Consider the following 18,127-nt stretch of genomic DNA (forward strand, 5'->3'; position numbering starts at 1 on the left):
CTTGATTTAATTTCCAAAAATTAAATTCTTAATTAATAATATTAAGAACTTTTTCTTAGTTAATTTATAATCAATTAAATCTCATTTAATCAATTATTAAATTTGCCAATTAATTATTTATTTCATAAATAAATAATTATCAGCCATTATTAATTAATTTCTCCACCATTAAATCATTCTCTTTTATAGTGTGACCCTGTAGGTTCAATATTAAGCCGGTAGTAGAAATAAATAATAATAAAACTATTTTATCATTATTTATATAAATTCTCTAATTCATTAAATATGATTAATTAATTAATCATATTTATTGTACATCGTGAGAGATACTTCTCAGCATATCGCAACTATCCAGATAATACGAATTCACTGCTTAGAATACCAAGAACCTATTCAGTGAGTAGTTACCGTACAATTAATTCCTTCTACCCTGCAATGTCACGATTAAATACAAGGCATTGAACTTGTGTCAAGCCTATCATATTTAATCACTTGCTTTCCCATTTGCTATGCTTAGTTCTATTTAATGTAAATTAGAAACTCCTTTTTAATTTCATTCACTCTGGCCAGAGATTCCTGAACTAACATAAGTGGATCAACATTGAACATTCTCTTCCTACACTGGAAGGGGTAGATCCTTTATTGATCATACACTATCTTCGTGTACAAATTTCTATACCCAGTAGAGCCCTTATAATTGTCCTTTGAGACTAAGAACTAAACCAAAGCATAGTTCAATGTACACAAGATGACTATGATGACCTCAAGTCTAAGGATACTTGTACAACTATCACTATGTGAACAACTGCTGACACATGAGTGAACTCCATCAGTTGTTCAGCTGTGTGAGTCATGTTCAGTGAACTTATTCTATAATAAGCACCTACATACTAGCTATAGTATCACCACACAAATGTCTATGAGAACAAACATCCTTCATAATGAAGCAAGCATAGTATGTACCGATCTTTGCGGATTATTAATTACCAGTTAGTAATCCTACGACTAGAAACTATTTAAGTTTAGAGTTATCATCTTTTAGGTCTCATTATTATGATCTCATCACAATCCATAAAAAGCTTTACTCTAAACTGTGGTATATCTTATTTAAACATTTAAATAGATGGAGCCCGCAATAAAAATAAAACAAGTCTTTTATTAATATCAATGAAATCAAAACAGATTACATAAAAGTTATTCCTAAATTCTCATACATGATTGGACTTAGGACATATCTCTTTCAATTCTTTGGATGAATGCTTGAAACCCCGAAAAAGTTTGAAGGTGGTGGAGCTGCGGTGGTTGAGGTTGCCGGAAATCGCCTTCTAAGAGAGAAATTTGAGAGAGTTTTTTAGAGGAGATTTGAGAAGTGAGGAATGAAGTGAGGATTCTCACTTCTCGCTTCTCTTATATAAGCGAAAAGCTCGGAATACGAGGCGTTTTAAGGCCCATGCAGCAAGGCCCAACTTGAGGAAAGCCCACTATGGGGAAGCTTCAGGATCATCCTAGAAGCACGGATGGAAAATGAAGGGTCAAAAATCGACCAGAACTTCAAAGAAATAGTTCGATCAGAGTCCTGATCGATACAGGGAAGAACCCTGATCGATATTCTATTCGATCTAAAGGGTAAAAAATCACTTAATTTGATCAGAGTCCTGATCGATACAGGGAAGAACCCTGATCGATATTCTATTCGATCTAAAGGGTAAAAAACCACTTAATTCGATCAGAGTCCTGATCGATACAGGGAAGAACCCTGATCGATATTCTATTCGATCTAAAGGGTAAAAAACCACTTAGTTCGATCAGAGTCCTGATCGATAGAAGGAAGAACCCTGATCGATATTTCATTCGATCTAAAGGGTAAAAAGTTAGCTAGTTCGATCAGAATCCTGATCGAAATCGATCAGGAATCCTGATTGATTTTGCTTAAATCCTGATGGACGATTCCATCGATTGAAGTATCTTATTGTGAGCTAGTTCGATCAGAATCCTGATCGAAATCGATCATGAATCCTGATCGATTTTGCGTAAATCCTGATCGAAGATTCCATCGATTAGAGTGATGTTTTCTGAGCTAGTTCGATCAGGATCTTGATCGAAATCGATCAGGAATCCTGATCGAAGATTCAATCGACCAGAGTGACAATATCACATTAAGTTCAATCAGGATCTTGGTCGATTTCGACCAGGATTCCTGATCGATTTAGTATGACCCCTGATCGATTTTAAGCCATAAAATTAGGAAAAATTCCAGAAAAATAAGGAAAAATCCAGAAAATGAGGAAAAATCCCAGAATTAAGGGAAAAATCCAGAAAAATAAGGAAAAATCCCAGAATTCAGGAAAAATTCCTGGAAATCAAGATAATTCCTAAATAATAGGGATAAAAGCAAATTGTTGTAAATGTGTAGGTCGCTCCACACTTTACGAAAAAACGATATCCTGTAAGGGAACAAGTAAACTTAACTTCTGCGAAACCGAACCACTGTTTCCCAAAAGTTGGGGGGCAAATGATGGGGAGTAAATAAATACTGATTATGTAATTAATATTGCATTTATAACACATGATTGGGGCTAAAAGGCCCAATAAGAAGATGTATGACATTCAGACCAAAAAGGTTAACACATTGATCAGGCCTGATGGACCAGATCAGGTCTGATGGAACAAAGAAGGCCCAAAACCCTGAATATCAATTAATTTCGTAATTAATTAATAAGGGAGAAAAACAGCTATTAAGATGAGTCCTAGTAAGGATATAAATCCTTGTAGATTGGCCTCCAAGGAACCTCATGGGATAAGGAATCAGCTTCCTACTTCCTAGGACTCCAAAGTCCATTCTAATTCTGAGACTTGACCACCAAGTATCCTACACCAAGTCCAATTCAAGGACTCCCAACATCTATATAAGGGGCCTCACCCCACAAATCAGAACTACATTTTTTGACTTGATCATTGGCAATCAGCAAGGTACGTAGGCATCTTGTTAAGGCAAATTGAGTCACGAAACACAAGAGCAGTCAGATCGAGCCTCGAAGCTCACGTTCCTTAGTAATAAACACGGCAATTATATACCTTAGTTTTTAATCCATAACAAGTATCCCGTTGGATCATTCCGGATATAAAATAGTACGTTTATTTATAAAAACAGATCCAAAACGGTACTGGTTTCGGGATAATTATCCAAATCTGTACAATTTGTACTGCGGTCTTGGTCTCAGCGCCTGGTTACACGTATTACGAGGTGATAATTATAATAGTTTAATAAAAAGATCCTGTTTATCGAAAATACGAGTTTTATTGATTTACCGAAATAAATTTTGTATCGAAAATATTACACTGGGACCCACACAGGACAAACCGTACGCCAGATCGAAAAAGTCGAAACATGGAAAATGCTCGGAATATTGCAATTAGGTTAGGAAGGAGTTCTCGGAAGAGTTTCGGGTTATAAAAACGTAAAAACGGGTGAAGTCGGTTGGTTCCCGATTATATAAAATAATTTATAAATACTCGGAAAAAGAATCTATTAAATCCATAAATTTCCTATAAAATCATAAATCAACGTAAAAATAATTAGGAATATATGACAATTATCTATATTTTATTTTGGACATATAAAAATTAAAATACTCAATTTATATTATTTTTAATCACCCAAACACATATACCACTTAACAAATAATTCACAGAATACATACTGAACATGCATAATATTTATTTATTAACCGAAATAATTACACGGTATATCCCAGATATTACATAGTCTGATCCTAATACTTGAAAATTATTTTAAACGGGCTAGATTATATAATATTATATGATATCTAATTGTACAATACTTAAAATACAAAGTAATATTGTATTCTATAATTCTTAAAATTTCGTGTGAGTCATAAAATTTTATAAATTGAGTTTTAGAACTTAATATACAACCAAAATAGTAAAGATTCCGCATTAAAAAATCATATAAACTAGACCAAATTAACTAATGGTTCAGTTTTAAAATCCTAATGTGAACATAAAAAATAATACAACTCGATTATTTTTTGATAATTTAAAATTACCATTATTTTTTGATAACATGAATTACAAAACTCTTGGATGCAAAGTAAAATTTGAGAAAAATTCTAGTATGCAAACTGAAATATAAAAATGTTACCGAAAATGCCCTTCTGACTAGGCCTGTCAATGGAGCGAAAATTTGATCCGACCCGATCCGATCCGAGACCATTTTGGTGGATATAGATTGACCTATTAAAAATCCGATCCGATAAGAAAAATCCGATTATAAATGGAGCAGATATGGATTTAGGCCGATCCGATCCGTTATAATGTAATAAAAATATTTTTTAATAATTCTAATTTTAAACGTATTATCCTCGAGTGAAGTCCCATTATTTATATTTCATTCGGTTTGGTCTCTATAGTCTAGTCCATTTCTATAATCCTAGTTCTTTTACCTTTTATAGTCGCACAACCCAAGTCTCAATTCATATAACACTTTCATTTACAAGTCAAGTCCCGTTATCCTCGAGTCAAGTCCCATTATCTATATTTCGTTCGGTTCGATCTCTATAGTCTAGTCCATTTCTATAACCCTAGTTATTTTACTTTTTAAAGCCGCATAATCCAAGTCTCAATTCATATAATACTTTCATTTTGCAACATCAATTTTTTTTCATTGTTAGAATTAAAAAATTGTTCATCCAATAGTATTTTTGTTTCAAAAAGCGAATTTTAGTTCGTAATTTATCTTTGGACTTCGTTATATTCAACTTGTATTTTAATATTTTTCAAAATTGTCAATTTTAAATAAATTCTGTAATAATTGAAGTTAAAAAAATAAATATACATAAATGGAGCGGATATCCGATCCGAAATCCGTGATCTGAACAGATCCGGATATGGATCGGCTATAAAAAATCTGGAGCCGATCCGATCCGATCCGAATATGAATCCGAAAAAATAATTGGATATGGATATGAATTTAGGCCGATCTGATCCAAACTTGATCCATTAACGGGCCTACTTCTGACAATTAACATTAACGTCTGAGTTAACGTCAAAACCAGCAAACAGATGCAAAAGTCACCGTTTTTTAAGTATAGGATGCAAACTGTTAAGGTTAAAAGTAATGGTACCAAAGTGAGATTCAACCAAAGTTTTAGTATGCAAAGTGCTAATTAGTCAAAATCAAATTACATTTGTAGTACTTCACTCTGATCTTATATTTTGAAAAAAAGATAGTATCTAAAAATATCTCTAACAACATAGAAAATGCAAATTATCTCTAACACTTACATATATTTTGAAAGTAAATAAAATATATAAATATATCGTAGAGCGGGGAAAACGAGGATCGGGTGGGGTTTACATAAAAAACCATCCCCGACCTGTTTCCCGTTTTTTTTTCTTCTGAAAATTGTCCCCGTTCCCCGGCCCGTACCCGCAAAAATCCCCGAATCTCCGTTACTTTTGGTGTGGGGATCGGGGCGGGATCAGTCGGGTCGGAGTTAATGCCCCTAATTCCATTCTGTTTCCCAAATACGAACCAAATGCCCCTTAGTGTAATGCTATTGGTCTAAAATTCATTAGATGATAGTTGTTCGATCTAAACGAAATTCTATATTTTCATGATCTCAAAAAATAAGTATGTATTGTAAATGTAATTGAATACTTAATACAAAATTTGTACATGTTAATTTAGTTTAGTTTTGGGAAAACTGTAGTTTGGTAATTATTTTTAAATTAAAGATAATTCTGTGCGTTTTGCGTAAGTTGTAAACTGGTCAAAATCTGATTTTTATAACTGAAAATAAGATGAAATAAGATCAAATATAATCCAATAATTTTTTAATTAAAATATATAAGGATTTTTTGCCATATAAAAATATGTTAGGTATGAATATGTTAAATTAAGTAACTATTATAACTAAATTAGAATTATTAACTAACTATACTGAGTAATTGGATGAGATCGATAAATAAGGACATTTTTAATATATCCTGATTAGTCTATTTTTAGGTGTGACCTGTCATTAATTAGAATTGAATAAAAAAATATATGATTGATTAACTCGATAATGTGATTAATTCAGATATTACAAAGAAGAGTTGATTGATTATGTATTTATACTGTGTTACCAAAATATGTTTAAGTAACTTTGGCGTATTCAACAGAGTAATCGATTAGGCAGTTAGGCAGTTTAGCACAGTTGATCCCGTGATTGTCATTCTTTCTTATTACAGCTACCTAATTAACCTGCTTGTATTTACATGTTAATCTTTAAAATCCACTTTGCATGGGACTAATTTTCCATATCATGCTTGGCATCTTTTTTCAAATATTTTTAAAATAATGTAATTAATGTACAATATTTAAATATAAATTCCCATCTATTTCCGATCATATCCAAAAGAAATTGTCAATCTAGAAAATATGATTATACTAGTGCAAGCACCGAGGTTTTTCTGATTTATTATTTTTTCTCGCAAACTCTAATATAACTGCATATATTTGATATAATATTTTAATTCATCTTTACCATGTTGTATGTATTTATATTTTTATATATCTATCCTCTTTTAAACGATATTAATTTCTTTAATTAAAATTTACCAAATAAATTACTATAAAGAGCATCAACAAAACAGATATATTTAATATAAAGTGAAATTTTTCACATTACTTTAAATTATAGCAAACGTATTTAACTTAACCCAAACTCCTACCTACACTTGTCCACTTCTGGTAAAACGTTTTCATGAAACCAAATGTAATGTACATTGCTTTTCCTTATTTGTTAATACAAATAATGATAACAATTATTATAATTAAGAATATTAGTATTATTATAATCATTTTTATATGTCGCAGAAAAAGAATTATAGACATTATTCATGTGGACTGTGGAGGTGTTGATATTTTCTTATATATAATATATAGTTTCATGTTCTACTTTTCCCAAATACAAATATCATAATTTAATATATAATACTAAATCATCCTTTTATCCAGCAATTTGGCTCTCATCTTTGGCCGTACGCAAGTTATAACTTGTGTAGGTGGGTCCCTTTATTGATATTCAAAATAATGGTCGAAATTAAATGACGACAATATTTAGCTTGTGATAAAATTTGTAATTATGATGAAATTTAAAATTTGATATGAATTTTGTATTTTGTGATAATTTTTGTCTATGACAAAAATCTGAACTTAAAATTTGAATTCAAACGATGAAGTATTATCATGACGAAATTTTTCGATTATAATTGCTTATTTTTGACGATTTAAATGCAAAAATTTCGTCTACAAGTATTCAATTTATTGTAGTGTTTGTCCTAATATAACCTTCCAGAGAAATGATATCCAAAGACAAAATCAATATATTTCAACAGAAAAACCCGTTCGGTGCATTTCGATCTTTCTTAGTAATAAACACACACCTCTCTTCTATAAATACCGCAATGCCACCACCAAAAATAAACTCATAACTGCACCATTAACATTCAACAACAATGCAGACTTCTCATCTTTGCCCTCTGATATTCTTGTGTTCTATGCTCTTGTGTGCATCTTCCAACACTCCTAGGAACTACTATTTTTCTAGTGCCCTTGAAAAATCCGTCTTCACTAGTCAAGATTACTATACTGCTCTGAATAAATCTATTTTGTTCTTTGAGGGCCAGAGGTCAGGGAAATTGCCTGCTGATCAACGCGTAAAATGGCGGGGTGATTCAGGATTATCTGATGGATCTGCTGCTAATGTAATATAAAATCACACACTTACACCATGAAATGTTGTGCATTGGACACACGTTGGAAAAACCGTTTATTATTATACAGTGTTTTCATGTGGTTAATTAACTATGTGAATATTTTGAAGGTGAATCTTCTTGGAGGATATTATGATGCTGGTGATAATTTGAAGTTTGGATTGCCAATGGCTTTTACAACTACGATGCTAGCTTGGAGTGTAATAGAGTTCGGGAATTCCATGCAGAATCAACTCGAAAATGCCAGAGCTACGGTGCGTTGGGGCTCTGACTATCTTCTGAAAGCAGCTACTGCAATTCCTGGTTCTCTATATGTTCAAGTAAGTCTAATTGGAACTGCCTTATCAGTCTTAAAACGGATTATACCATTTAATTATTTTTTGCGTTATCTTTGCATTTGAATGGTTGGTTTTGTCAAAAAATCAGCTTATGCCACGGGCTACGATAGATGAATAGTGCATACATTTTGAGCCTAAAGGGGTAAATGATTTAAACTTTTTACTTAAATTACAGGTGGGAAATCCTTATAATGATCACCAGTGTTGGGAGAGACCAGAAGACATGGATACATCACGGGACGTTTATAAGGTGTCTTCGAATAATCCAGGATCTGATGTTGCTGCAGAAACAGCTGCTGCATTGGCAGCCTCATCAATCGTGTTCAATGTCACTGATCCTTCTTATTCCGCAAAATTACTTCAGACTGCCATTAATGTAATTTCTCTTCCAAACCACACTTGATATTTCAATTATTCTGATATGATCCTCGTGATAGAGTTGCATTCTTTTGACATGCAGGTCTTTAAGTTTGCAGACGAACACAGGGGTAAATACAGTGACTCGCTGAGTTCAGTAGTCTGTCCATTTTACTGCTCATACTCGGGATATCAAGTAAAGATCAATTAGCGTTTTCTTTCACAGTTATCGGTCAAATAAAGTTATTAATGTAGGTTACATTTTATAAATAGGATGAGCTATTATGGGGAGCATCGTGGATTTATCAAGCTACACAGAATCCCACATATTTGAAGTACATCCAGTATAATGGACGAGTACTAGGTGCAGATGAAGACGACTATTCATTCAGTTGGGATGACAAGCGACCTGGAACTGACATTCTTCTTTCAAAGGTATTGCTTCACAACAAAGTTTTCTCATCTAATCTTTAATGTCAGAACTAACCTAATAAAGTATTTAATTTCTTCGCTGTCACTCAGAGTTTTCTGCAGGCAAGAATACAAGAGCTAGAGGAATATAAAACACACTCAGACAATTACATATGTTCTTTGATTCCAGGATCACCTAATTTCCAGGCACAGTATACCCCTGGTCAGCTACCTTAACATCTTTTTTTTTCCCTAATTTATTTCCTTGCACATAATATCTTGCTCTACTAGCCAGATGCACTTAAATCTACGAACATTAAGTAATATTTAGGATTGAAGTAAATCTTCCATCTGGCTGTCAGGGGGGCTTCTGTATAAAGCACAAGGGAGTAATCTCCAGTATGTGACTGCCTCGACTTTACTCCTTTTGACATATGCCAAGTATCTAGATGCAGCAGGTAGTGTTGTCCATTGTGGAACAGAAACATTTGCAGAGGACAAGCTCCGAGCATTGGCAAAGCAGCAGGTTGATTACATCTTAGGCGATAATCCAGGAAAAATATCGTACATGGTTGGGTTTGGAAATATATTTCCGAGCAATATCCACCACAGGGGATCTTCCATACCATCTGTACATGCAAAGCCTGATCGGATTGGTTGCAATGAGGGATTGCAGTACTTACAGGCTACCACACCGAATCCAAATATCCTCGATGGAGCTATCGTTGGAGGTTCTGATAATAATGACAATTTCTCTGATGATCGGAGTAACTATCAACAGACTGAGCCTGCAACATATATCAACGCACCATTTGTAGGAGCTCTTGCCTATTTCTCATCAACTTCTTAACTTTTCATGGGAATAATTTGAAGAATTTAAAAAATATTATCCCCTTCTATTACAAGAATTTGCATGATAATGTAGACTAATACTATTAATTAATTCAAATGTTAATATTGTTCCCTTCCATTACAAGTATTAATATTACTTCAGTATGTAGAGTCAAACCCCAAACATATGTTAAACCTTAACTTTGAAGTATCTATTATCAAATCATTTGATTTATTGTAAGAACACAGTGTCATTAACTCATTATCATAGATCCTTAAAGTGGTTTTAATAAAATTGTATATTCAAAGCTCCTGCTCCAGAAACAATCAAAGTGTCAAGTGAGTTTCAGTGGAAAATAAGTGTGTCATAGATCCCGAAAAGAATTTGATTTAAATCGACTATTTTCAAGGTTTTCACTCAAGAAACAACCAAATTGCTAAGAATTTTAGTGGAAAAGGAGTGCTTCTATGCACAAATACTTTTGGAAATTTTACTCTTGTGTGCTAATAGTCTTTCTTGTACAACTAGCAAAAAAAAGTTCTTGTACAGAAAAAACTTTAAACCAAACAACTCGTATCAGTAGCAACTTTTATGCTTAATCGGAGTTCTGATAGTTAATTTTTTACTGTAACTCACCACATCCCAAAAGATCAGTTTGTATAGGTTTTAATGTATACATCCACTCCCTTCTAATTCGGCTGGAGTCTTTTGCATTGGCAAGACCTCTTTCTATATAGAATGTCGACTATACGATTGATCTGTTTCATTCTGTTAAAATAAAAAACAGTAACAAAAATGAAGTTCGATTACATAGGTCACACTTCACACTGTTGTCAGAGTAACCAATGTCAATGTGTGCTTTACATAAGTGTGTCTGTATTCCTATACTTAATACACACTTGAATTATAATTAACATCTTATCATAGCAATCTCGGTGGTCCATTAGTTAGGTTGTTTGTTGATAATGTATGTTTTTATATAAAGTGATGGGTATTCCAGCTTTAGAATATTTAACATATGATTTCTGCTTTTTCATATTACACCCTGTTGTTAAAGTTTTTAAATTTATCTAGAACGTGACTCCTCTAAATTTGATTGGTAGATGCCTAATTATTCTACGTAGGCTCACAACAGAATGAAAATTGATATACGAGGTCCTAGTCTAGTGACGAATGCTGAGGGCCTGAGGTCCTGTTTACGATAGGTCACGTGTTTGATTCCCTCTAAATCAAACTAGTCCGGACAGCCAGAGTAATATTTTGTAGTGCATAGTCAAAGTGTTATTGCCTTCTCCAGGCTGCTCGAGGTTGTGGGTTAGATTCATGGATTTAAACAAACAACTTCTTGAGTTGCATTTTGGTTTTTGCTATTTTGAGCAATGATTAATGCTGCTCAATTTTTGTTTTGAAGGAGCCATTATTATTGCAGGGCTGTCCATGTTTGAAGCTGTGGTCCATTGAGATGGTCCAATCTATCTGTTTACAGACATTAGATAAGAAATTAATTACTGTTTGACCATAGTCCATACATATAAAAGTTCTACTCTGTTCATTAAAATCTTATCTTGTAATTTAGAAATTGGCGCATGCAATTAGTAGCTTCGGTGATTAGAGTTAGTAATGATGTGATTCAAGCAAACACTCAATTCAAGGGGGACAGAGGAAAAGTAGCTTAAGAGACCATACATGTGGAAATTGTAAACTATTGCCTCTGGTGTTTTTCTTTTGGAACTTGCCAACTTCTCCGGGGACAGGCACTCTGAGCTGGATATAGTTTCGAAATGACAGATATAATGATTTAACTTATTGATTCTTGATTTCGTAAATGCTTGGTTCTTGATTCCGTAAATTCTTGAAGGAAAGATCACTATTAGTACTAGTTAATTGCCAAAGCAGTAGAAGGTTGTTGGCGTGATGGTTTAATGTCTACTTGTTTTTCGTTATCCTCAAGGTCGAGGACTTGCGGGAGCCTTGTGAAATTTACATGATATATTCATGATAACATAAAAGAAAGCTGTATTGTATGATTACGTAAAAGAAACTCTTGTTGCTATAATGGTTTAGGAGCCCACAATGTTCTAAAGAGAAGATGATAAGTATTGAATCATGCTCCCATTATCTGTTTATGTAATGACTGATCACTTGTATTGGGATTGAAAACATCAAATAGGTTGTTAGTCTGTCACATGTCACATCTTAGTTTTACTCCACTTGTTCTGCCTCGGGTTGATTTGAGCCTTCTTATAGTTAAGGCTACGTACATCTTACCCTCGTGAACTGTACTCATGCTTTACAAGGTCTACACTAGCTGCGTGTGGTTTGGTTCTTATTGAAGCTGAGTATTCGGGTTCAACCCTCAAATTTCTTGGTTGCTGATCAACCACCAGCTAGGTAGCGATTTATGTTACCTTGAGCATTTTATTAACTGCAGATATCGGAGATTCAGAGAAATAAAGACTTACCATAGGCCACCTCCATCATTTGCCGCAGATAATAAATAATGCATAGGGAGTTAAATGATTCACATGCTGCATTTACCTTTACAATCGACAATAGATGATAATTGGACCTACAAGAAACTCAAAAGCTAAAGAAAAAGAAAAAGCTAATGCAAAATGCCAAGCTTGCTCCATAGTCACTCAAGAAAAGTCTTGTAGATGGATATAAAAGCATATAAATGTGAATGAAAGCCTAATAGTGGAGAATTTGATGATAATGATGATGATCAGAAGCAAAGAAATTTTGAGTGATGAGCTTTCCACTAGCCCAACCTGGAAGTTGTACGAGAATCCATATTATAGTTCGCCACTTCAACAACATAAGCATCAACAAGAGAAACAGATAGAAGCACACATTCACAAGCCTCCCGATAGTCATCGTATTACCCTCCCTATCTCATCACGTAAAATTGCATCTGCATTCTGGGATCTCACCTTTATAAAACCATTCATGGCATCCGAGCTTGATGTTGCTCGAGCCCAGATCATGGAACTAAAGGCTAATGTTGAGCGTGAGCGCAAGGCTCGTAAGAAATTGGAGTTGATTAATAAAAGGCTGGTAAAGGAACTGTCTGACGCGAAGAAAGGAAGAGAAGAAGCTGAAAGAGTTTGTTCAGAGGTGTATAAGGAGATATCATTATATAAAGAAGAGATTAGTCGCGCTAAGCTGGAAATGCAGGAGGAAAGGAAGATGTTACGTGTTTCCGAGGTTTTGAGAGAAGAGAGGGTTCAAATGAAATTAGCTGAGGCTAAGTTCATGTTAGAAGAGAAATTTCTTGAATTAGAAGCTATTAAGAGATTACAAATTGATCCTCCTTCCAGGAATCAACCTGAGTATGAAGAAGACAATGTGCATCAGATAACCAACGTGACACACACTTTTTATGGAGAATCATCTAGTCAATGCACTGCTAAAGACACTCTTGTTAGTGATTATGGGAAGTCAGATGGGAGTGAGACGGTTCATTGTGTGCAACGGAGAGTCTCCAGCGTGGAGGCAGAAAATCCCCATATCAAACGAGGGATCAGAGGTTTCGTTGAATTTCCAAAAGTGGTTCGGGCAATTGGATCCAAAAGTAGGCATTTTGGGACAAAGTTGGAGTGCCAAAAATCTCAACTCATGGTACTTCTTAAGCAGAAGAGCATAATCCGATCCAACAACCTAATTATGAGTTAACATAATGAATCAGAATGGATATTTACACCTTCGAGTGTTTACATGTTCAGAAAGCACTTAATAACGTGTGTTTTTTTCAAGGCAAGCGAGGTTGTTAAAGAAGGCCTCTACCACTAATAACTGCTGCTTAGATATGATCACAACTACCCAGAAATTTGTTGCAGGGGTAGGTATAGATTGTTGAGTTCGTAATTCTTGAGTTCTGATGATAGAATTTAGGTACAATTCCTTTTTTTGTTTTGGATTTTAGCTTGTCACTGTAAACGTCAAGTGTTGCATTGTTTCAATTTTTGGCCTCTTAACTTTCTTCCTTGAATAACCAAGATAGTTTCTTTACTCTTAAATTGCTTTCAAATTTGTCTTTCGACAGGTGTTTGTCCAGCGTTGTTCATCTAAGATTAGTGAGATCGACAAACCAGTCCCAGAACCATTTTGTTTTCCTTCTCTGTAGTATGTTAGATGCATCTCTACCTGTTCTCTTCATTCTAAATGTTGTTGGATCAAGATTGAGAAGGCCATAAGTGATGAATTAAACCCCTACAGGAATTGGCCACAACATTTTATTACTCATCTGATCATAATAATCTTGTTTGCATAGTGATATATGTTTGAAATTAGATGTTTTATTAAATGTATTAATGAGCATATGCTACCATACGGGTTGTGAAGTTGATTCACTTCTACAATTGTGTAATCGGTGTCCAGGAGTACTGATTTTTAATGAGACGTAAACGAGTAACTGGATAAGCCTCTCCATAGACCGTTTCTTGAACTCAACGATGGAACTCAGGTGTATCCAGTCATGTGCATGCATCTGAAGTGATCAAGCTTATTGGCATCTGAAGAGCCAGAGCTGGAAAGTCACTTTGACACACACATCTAGTGTGTTCTGTTTTGCCTTGCTAGTCCATTGTTGAAATTATTATCTCAGCCTAAGTTGTACAGTATTTGTTTTAGTAGCATCTTTCCGGTAGCTCTTTAATTTTGACATCCGGTCTCTAATATTACTTTTGAATGTGTATATCTGGAGATCTTTATCAATGAACCAGGGCTTCACTAAACATAATATGGTAAAAAAGTTGCTATGAGAAACACCAAATAAACTACCAGGCTTTTGAGGAATATACTACTTCACTGTTAATACTATCAACTGTTGAAAGGGAAAGGAGATTTTTCTTTGTTGGTTTTGTCTTAAATTGTAATTTGAATTGCAAGAAGCTACCAAACATGTCTTTTAGGCTAAAACACGTCCCACATACAAAACTTCAACCTAATCCAAATTTTCCTCTACTATCACTTTGCACATCAAAATGTCTTCTACCTATAGGTTCTTTGTGCAAAATTAAGGCAATGTGAGACTAGGTTCACCCCTTACACCATCACGAACTTGAACTAGCTTCATCTGAGCCACCTTCTCAGGTCGGTAGTTGAACATGGGGAAATCTCTCCAACGGTACTGTCTGTATAACATGATTGCTGTCCCATTCCAACATATCCAGCTTGAACGCTTTTGAAACTCGGGCTTCTCAAGTTTTGGCTAAAACTTGGGCATTCAACGCCAGCATTTATACATGGATCAGCAACTGGATATGATAGTCGTTTCTTTGCTGCACCGCGCTGTTCCCTTTCTGGTGTTGATGGGCGACTCTGCCTTGGTGCACTATGTGATCTAGCTCGAGCTTTAGCTGACTCCGTGGCAGCCATATAATTGGGCACTGGAGCACTAACTGGACCATCATTTCCGTAACTGCTGTATCTAGCTGCACCAAAACTGGCACGAGGCGTGAAATGTAAATTTGGGGTATTTGCTGTGGAGTGGCTCCTGTCTTCTTTTGTGCAACGAGGACTTGCTGAACGCACCTGCAAAGGCTTGGTCTTAGATAAAGGAGTGACAGGTAGACGATGAGAAGGGCTGCAAGGTTCCCTATAGCGAGGTGAAGCCACCGGACAAGAGCTAGGCTGTCTTTGATATTGGTCTATATATTGAGATTGGAGTCCGTTTGAAGCTGAGTAAGAATAGGCCCTGCATGTCTCAACTTCTGTAGTCCTTGTGGTTTCTCGTCTATCGGTGGAAGCTCTGTTGTTAAGCTCCCATTGCTTTTTTGCCATCCATTGTTCGAGCCATTTTGTTCTGTCCCCTGTGTCTTTCTCATCAATACTCGTGTTCCTTCTAGACTGCCAGGCCTTCATATAGTCAGCATTGGTACAAATAATTTTAAATGCGCAAATAAATTGAAATTTAAAACAGAGAGTTGAGTTCATGTGTATGAACATAAGGGTGTCATGGACCTGTTGAGAGAAAGAACTAGACAATGAAGTGTCACGCATAAAGGCAGCTTCTTTTCTGCTATGCAAAATAGCTTCAAGTTCTTGAAGTGTATGTGGTCTTTCATCCCAGCTATCCACAATGCTACTTCCTTCTCTAGACTGAAACACAACTATTTCATTCAATACTTTTTGATGTGTAGACTTATACAACATAATAATATTGGTGAAGTACTTACATGGGACTTCCTTGCTCGGATGTCCTGTAGATATCCAGCCTCCCACAAGTTACTTGTCTCGGAAAACAGAGAATTTCTTCCTGCATCATGTGAATACCTTGCTCGGTGATCACGAACCCGAGCCTGGACACGAAGAAGAGCTGTCATACATCTCAGTGTCATCTTTGCTTGCTTCCGAACGTTTTGTCCTCTAATCAGAGCTTGAAGCATTACAATCCCCTGTAGTGCACATCGAGCTTTTCTTGCCTTTTCAACCATATATAACAGTGCCAGTGAGTAAGACTAATCTTGATTTCTCATATACGTCTAATTGTTAATCACTGCTATTGCCTTATTTGACTACCTATGTGTGTGTTTCTTTTACTAAATATACTTTCCTAAATATCTCTTTACAAGCGGAATGTACTTGATAAGTTCCAATCAATCAACCATACCTAGTATACACCGCTTAGAGAGCAGTGTTTGGTATACTAGATAAGTTTGGTTTGGTTAATCGTACTGTTATAAATTATAAAATAGTGTTTTTTGGTATCAAACCATATTGAACTAATATCATTAACTATCAGTTCATCTAAAACCTTAAGTTAACGGATATATAAGTACGAGACAAAGTACCAGGTAGCGCCTGAAGGCTGTTTGAACGATGATAGCAGCATAGTGGTGCTTAAGCGAATACGAGGGCGGCCTTGCCACTTTAATAAATTCAACGGGGGCTTGGACTGATGCAACAGCAGCTTTCGCTTCGTGAGCTTGTGCTAGCGCAATCGCAATGGCATGCTTATGGTCCGCGTTAAATGAGGAGAGATTCGCCGCTGGAATGTTGATTGATGTTGTCTTTGTTTGGCTTTGTTGAGCGTTTGGTGTTGATATTCGAAATATCCATCTCCGCTTGTCTTTCTTCTGCAGATAGAAAAATATATTTAACATATAGGAGAAGAGTAATATTAGTAGACAAGGCAAGAGTAGAATAAGCTAACCTTTTGTTCATCTTCTTGGTTAGGTTCCTCAAACTCTCTTCTCCTGCTGGTTTTATTATTAGTATCCTTGGTTGGAGACATGAAGGCTCTCTTGACTGCAGAGAACCATGAAGAAGCTCCTTTTTTCCCCATGAAGAAAGTGATGTGTTATGTGTATCAGTGTATGTATGTGAGTAGTAGGACTAGTTAAAAAGGGAAATGAAAATGAAGAGAGGAAATTAGAAACCTAGGCAGCTTGGGCACTAGAGCAATGAGCGAGAGATATAAAGAAATAATAGTACTTGTTACTATCAGAGAGAGAGAGAGCGCATCAACCGTACAGACAGACACTGTTTAGCTAGGTCACATTCAATTTAGAGCTGAGCGGTACAAAACAATACTCCCTCCGTTCCTAAAAACGTTTTCTCTTTGTGTTGGACACGTTTGTCAATACACACTTTTAATTGTTAATATCTTTAATTTTATATTAATATTAAATATAAAAATTTCATTGTATTAAAGTACTCATAAATATGAATCCAACAAAATCAGTCATGAATATATTTGATCTTATAGATTAGATGTAAATTAGTAGTCAATCGTTTACCATAAACAGTACAAAAAGTCAAAATGGACAATACCTTTTGGGACGGAGGGAGTAGTATTAAGCAATCTCAACGGCTTGGCAAGAGTCGTTGAACACCCAGCCCCGTAGCTCAGCTCCTTAAGTCCGGGATTTAAGGATTTATCAACTCCAAGATCCTAGTTTCGATTTCAGGTAATGAAGTAGATGTTTTTATATATATTTAAATAGTAGGTCATAACGATAGGATATCGTGAGTCGAAAAGTTCGTTGTGATATATGTAAATCCAGGATTTCTATTATAAATGTAAGAGGGGCTGCATGATGGTACCGTATGTCTTAATATATATTTGTCCTCGAACGTCACTCTACAAGCAAATTGCCCTTGTTTTTAAAATTGAAGGTACTTGTGGGGAATAGTGAAGTTGGTCTTAGGAACAGCTACAAATAGAGATAGACAACGTTCACATAAAATATTTTTTATATCACAAAAATAAACAAATGTTGTGCACAAATGGGAGCAGTCAGCAGTGACACCAGAATCCAAAGTTAACAGAATACATGATACACATACATTGTGCCATTGCGGGTAGTTTTTTGTGACATAATAGTAATGTCAGTCTGTCAGAAGGCTGCTATTAATTGCTAATTAATCACTCATTAATCAATTTTCGGTAAAAAAATGAACTGAT

General features: G+C 35.1%; 3 protein-coding genes across 4 annotated transcripts; 2 read left to right on the forward strand and 1 right to left on the reverse strand.

Annotated features, from left to right (window-relative positions):
- The first annotated feature begins 7,439 nt into the window (after nt 1-7,439).
- On the forward strand, nt 7,440-9,891 carry LOC141698605 (endoglucanase 1-like). The gene is made up of 7 exons (XM_074503373.1): nt 7,440-7,770; nt 7,890-8,099; nt 8,293-8,493; nt 8,578-8,670; nt 8,748-8,909; nt 8,997-9,108; nt 9,248-9,891. Exons 1-7 carry the CDS (start codon nt 7,522-7,524, stop codon nt 9,733-9,735), a joined length of 1,515 nt encoding a protein of 504 aa, XP_074359474.1. The 5' UTR covers nt 7,440-7,521; the 3' UTR covers nt 9,736-9,891.
- Nucleotides 9,892-12,277: 2,386 nt separating this feature from the next.
- LOC141698157 (protein BRANCHLESS TRICHOME) lies at nt 12,278-14,139 on the forward strand. Its single transcript, XM_074502786.1, has 2 exons — nt 12,278-13,611; nt 13,763-14,139. The coding sequence occupies exon 1, from the start codon at nt 12,427-12,429 to the stop codon at nt 13,390-13,392; it is 966 nt and encodes a 321-aa protein (XP_074358887.1). The 5' UTR covers nt 12,278-12,426; the 3' UTR covers nt 13,393-13,611; nt 13,763-14,139.
- A 193-nt stretch (nt 14,140-14,332) lies between these two features.
- On the reverse strand, nt 14,333-17,173 carry LOC141698156 (protein IQ-DOMAIN 17-like). 2 transcript variants are annotated; one of them, XM_074502785.1, is made up of 5 exons: nt 16,874-17,173; nt 16,512-16,793; nt 15,897-16,142; nt 15,682-15,819; nt 14,333-15,567 (listed from the first exon to the last, which is right to left on the reverse strand). In XM_074502785.1, the coding sequence occupies exons 1-5, from the start codon at nt 17,003-17,005 to the stop codon at nt 14,791-14,793; spliced, it is 1,575 nt and encodes a 524-aa protein (XP_074358886.1). In that variant the 5' UTR covers nt 17,006-17,173; the 3' UTR covers nt 14,333-14,790. The 2 variants fall into 2 exon arrangements, with proteins under 2 accessions (XP_074358886.1, XP_074358885.1); XM_074502784.1 differs by having other exon boundaries at nt 14,337-15,567; nt 16,512-16,796; nt 16,874-17,171.
- Nucleotides 17,174-18,127: the final 954 nt, after the last annotated feature.

This window comes from Apium graveolens, chromosome 11 (assembly GCF_009905375.1).
Source record: "Apium graveolens cultivar Ventura chromosome 11, ASM990537v1, whole genome shotgun sequence".
NCBI classification, from domain to species: domain Eukaryota; kingdom Viridiplantae; phylum Streptophyta; class Magnoliopsida; order Apiales; family Apiaceae; genus Apium; species Apium graveolens.